The sequence below is a fragment of the Pundamilia nyererei genome, unplaced genomic scaffold, assembly GCF_000239375.1.
Source record: "Pundamilia nyererei isolate P.nyererei 1_Seehausen unplaced genomic scaffold, PunNye1.0 scaffold00028, whole genome shotgun sequence".
NCBI lineage: Eukaryota > Metazoa > Chordata > Actinopteri > Cichliformes > Cichlidae > Pundamilia > Pundamilia nyererei.
Window position 1 is genome coordinate 1,950,489 of NW_005187429.1, and position 4,063 is coordinate 1,954,551.

The 4,063-nt window shown below is 39.5% G+C and overlaps 1 protein-coding gene across 2 annotated transcripts in view; it reads left to right on the forward strand.

Moving 5' to 3' along the window:
* cibar1 (CBY1 interacting BAR domain containing 1) overlaps positions 1-3,492 on the forward strand; it is a 7,701-nt gene extending 4,209 nt beyond the window's left edge. For both annotated transcript variants that reach the window (XM_005728375.1, XM_005728374.1), the window contains exons 7-9: positions 424-537; positions 1,532-1,651; positions 3,141-3,492. In XM_005728375.1, coding sequence (XP_005728432.1) covers positions 424-537; positions 1,532-1,651; positions 3,141-3,260 — 354 coding nt within the window. In that variant the 3' untranslated portion in view covers positions 3,261-3,492. The remainder of the gene's footprint in view (positions 1-423; positions 538-1,531; positions 1,652-3,140) is intronic.
* The last annotated feature ends 571 nt before the right edge of the window (positions 3,493-4,063 follow it).

Consider the following 4,063-nt stretch of genomic DNA (forward strand, 5'->3'; position numbering starts at 1 on the left):
TACAAATCTTGGTTTAATTAATATTGAACTAGTCTTGTATCATTATGGGATGATGATGATGATAACAGTTTGGTTTGGATAATGGTAATTTATATTTCATAGATTTGCTTTGACTTAGTAACCATGCCTACATGACCTAACATGCACATACAGCCCAACATGCACATGAACAATGTCAGAGGTGGGGAAAAGCAGAAGTAACAGTAGTGCAGGGCCTGTTGCAATATGGCTAGCATGTGTGCGGCGACTGTGGACAACCAAACAGCCCTACGTAGGATTTACTGTGATATGTAGAAAGATATCAGCTGATTTTGTGGACTGTCTGGACTGATCCTGTGCTTTGTCTGCTGTCACAGTGCACTGGTCTGTCTGGTCCATATTGAAATATTCAGTATTTGATATTCGTGTCTTCTCTCACTCTAGAAAATCTTTTGTGAGTTTGTGACAGTGGAAATGTCATTCCACGCCAAGGCTTTGGAGGTGTACACCCTGGCCTACCAAAGCATTCAAAGTGTGGACGAGGAGGAGGACTTGGAGGTAAGTTGATGCTCTGCGCCTTGGCCTTAGCCAAATGGACATACTGAGGTTAAAAATGTACATAAATGCATATACAACATCAGGTTATTTTAACCCTGGAGATCCAATGGGGTCAGAGCCGACCCCATTGGTTTTCTAGAGAAACCATGGGGTCCAATTTGACCCCATGGGTTCTCCAGGGTTAATACATCCAAAATAACACGGCCTTATGCACCCATCTTTCTTTGAGTCATTGCTCATACATGCACACACCCTTTAATTTACGTCAGCGTTTGAAGTAACCTGCATTGAATTCTACACAATTCATTCAGTCATGCTAACTGGGTTGCTTGTGTTTACAATTTAATGAGAGGTTTGCTGTACTATTTTTAAGAGAGAAAGCACGTCCTGAAAAAACAAAGGATCAATGATGTTCGTCGAGCAACGTTCCTCCTGCAGTTGCCCTTGTGTTATTTTCCTCCACCCCTCGCTATCTCATCTGTGTGTTTTTGCACTGAATCATTTGCCTTCCATTCATATGGAAGCAAAACTCCTCATCGAGACAAGGCTGTTTTTCAGTGACTCATAGTACAAAGCATGGGAGATTGAATCATCTGAAACGGGCACAATGACAGGCATGTAGATAATCCTGATCGAGAACCATGGCTGAAATTGTTTTCTACACAGTGAAAACCACTGGGTGGTTTCAGCAGTAGTTTGTGTTTGCTATGAAAATAATAGTTTTGGAGCTGGTTTAAGGACATGTGTGACATTAACAGACTGTCTCGGTATTTTTACTATACTCTATCTATTTTTACTTTCTCTATCTGTTTGTGTGTTTTTATCCGAGTCCCTGCTTTTAATGCATTGTAAATAAAATACCCTGAATTTAACCTACATGACCTTATTGTAGTGTTTGCTATGCCCCGTGGGCTTGTGTACAGGTGCTGCTTCCATTCAGTTTTGTCTCTATGGAAAAGTACCTCTTTTCAGCCCCTCTTACTGTCTCTGGCAGGTGTTCAGGAGTTCTCTGCACCCCCCCGACTACCAGTCACGCTTAGACATAGTGCGAGCTAATTCCAAAACGTCCCTTGATCGGACCGGGTCCTTCCTGAACTCAACAGGGACATTACAGGTAAGATACAGTCAGTGATTAAAAGCTCCAATACAGAGACAAGAATTCCCCAACAAGTACCTGTAATGCTATTCCTTTTCACCTTTGGCTTTGAGTGTTGCACAAGTTTCATTGCGATGATAAAATTCAAAATTCCCTTCTTCCTGTTGTGAGCTCAGAAGTCTTTCTCATGCCAATAGAGGCTGGTGCTTGATAACAGTGAGTCTTATCAGTAGTTGCAATGATTATGCGTGGAATCACCCTGGCCATCAATCGGTGTTGTTTTTTTGTTACCCATGACATTGCATCCAAGGAACATCACGCATTTCCTCCTGCATTCAGTTTTACCCCAGGATCTTAACAGTGACACCGCAATGTTTTGTGATTTTATTTAATTTTTTTTATATATTTGCATTCTAGACTACAATTTCTCACTAATTGACAAATAAGAATTTGATATTTTTAATTAACTGTTTTCCGTGGGTCTCGTGGAGTCTGTTGAAATGTAGTGTCTACACTGTAGACTCTACAGTATCTACAGATGCCCATATTGGAACTTGCAGATACAGATTGCTGTACGCAGCTGTCACTAGAATATGCCTCAGATATGTGTTGCGTCACATCTTGAGATCATACTTTGGCTTCGCTGATTAGGTTTGATTTTTATCTGAGAGAAATTGCAATCACTGCTAAACAGAAACGACATTTGCAGTCGGGAAAAAGAGGATTTATGACCCTGTTTGCATTAAGGATGAAGCCAGAATGGAAAGTTGAAAGTAGAGCATGTTAGTGGACATGGAGAAAGTGTCCTCATTCTTACATGAATACCGTTCACACAATAAGGAAGGTACTTTTGCTTCCTGGAGCCAGACTTTCTTATAATTTTTACAGTGGTCTTGAGCAGTAGTTCTCCAGGCTTTATGGTTTCTCGATGTTTTTTATTTGGACATTGGCTACTTTTTCACTCATTTGTGGTGCAATGTGGATTTTTTTTAAAGGCATCCAACTATTCCTGAAAACTATTTAAAGGCATTACAAAAAAGTTCACACTGTGCTGAAGAATAAAGATGCCAGATATTGACTTTCAAGCTTGTTAAAACTGTACAAATTCTGTTTTTGATTTATGTAAAAGGTAAAGAAAGACACAGGGAAGTGTTGGCATGTTTAAAAACAATCTTTTTCACATATATTTGCACATATATGGAAATGTGTGTGTACATATATCTATGTTTGCTTATGTTTCATCTATGTAAGCAAATTACAAAGAAATAATGGTTAACCCAAAACGTACACAGTACTGTATAAATACATAAGTCAACCCTCATGAGAAGTTAATGTGAGGAATGTGGTCTCAGCGCACTTTGCGGTGTGTTTACACCTACCCTTCATTGTTTCTACTAAAAACCGCGACTGAAGAAACAAAGCAAAAAAACCAGGTTCCTTGGAAGTTGAGCTTAATGATTACCTGCCAGGCGTTTTAGTTGCATTGACTGTTTATTTGTTGTCACAGCAACAAAGAGCTGGTAGTCGTCAGACGAGAAAAGAGGAGGAGGAGGAGGAAGAGGAGGACGAAGATGAATCCGAAGAGGATGTTGACGAGGATGAAGACGACACAGATGATGAAAATTAAATACTCAAATTGTTTGGTTTTGATTTTATGATAACAGAAAGATTAAAAGGCAATTTATAAATGAAAAGCAGCCTCATTGCCAAAACCACATCACACATCTGCTCTGAGCAGTATTGCAGTGGTAGTGTTGTAGCGCCGTGATGCTTTGTAAGAGATCTACAATTTGTAATCCAGGCTCCTGTTGTCTTTGCTAGACTTTTATATAACACAGAATAAAATGTGCATTATTGGTCGCTTGCATTTAAGAATAAAAATATATTTTTATGCTTTGCATTGTTTCAGTGAATCAGTTTTTCTATAATAAGCGTACCCTCTCTCCCTCTACATAAAAATGTCGACAGAGAGGTTGATTGTTATTTTAGAAATTGTTTGGCGAGTGAATCAGTCTAAGTGACAGTAGTTACGTGACGACTGCAGTTAAAAGTGACTCATCTCTTCCACAGACATGCAAAAATGGTACAAATGAGTTCGGGAACATTTTGCACTGCACTGCACTGTCTGTGTTCATCTGGAAAAAAAAAGAAAAACCTTGGTGTATGTGTGCATTATGTGTAATTTGAGATGTGCCTCTCTGTATATGGCACTTCATGAAGCCAATTATGTGCATGTGGGTTACATTATGTGTTGTCTGCCACTGTGTCGGCTGATGGCCGTCCTGCATGAGTCACTCAACACATTTAATGTTCCTCATCTGCCAGTGTCATGATGAATTCTTTTCTGCCTTTGGTTTTATGCACACAAACACATATCGCACATCTGTACCATTATCTGTTCAACACACATGATATGTGCACACTTTGACA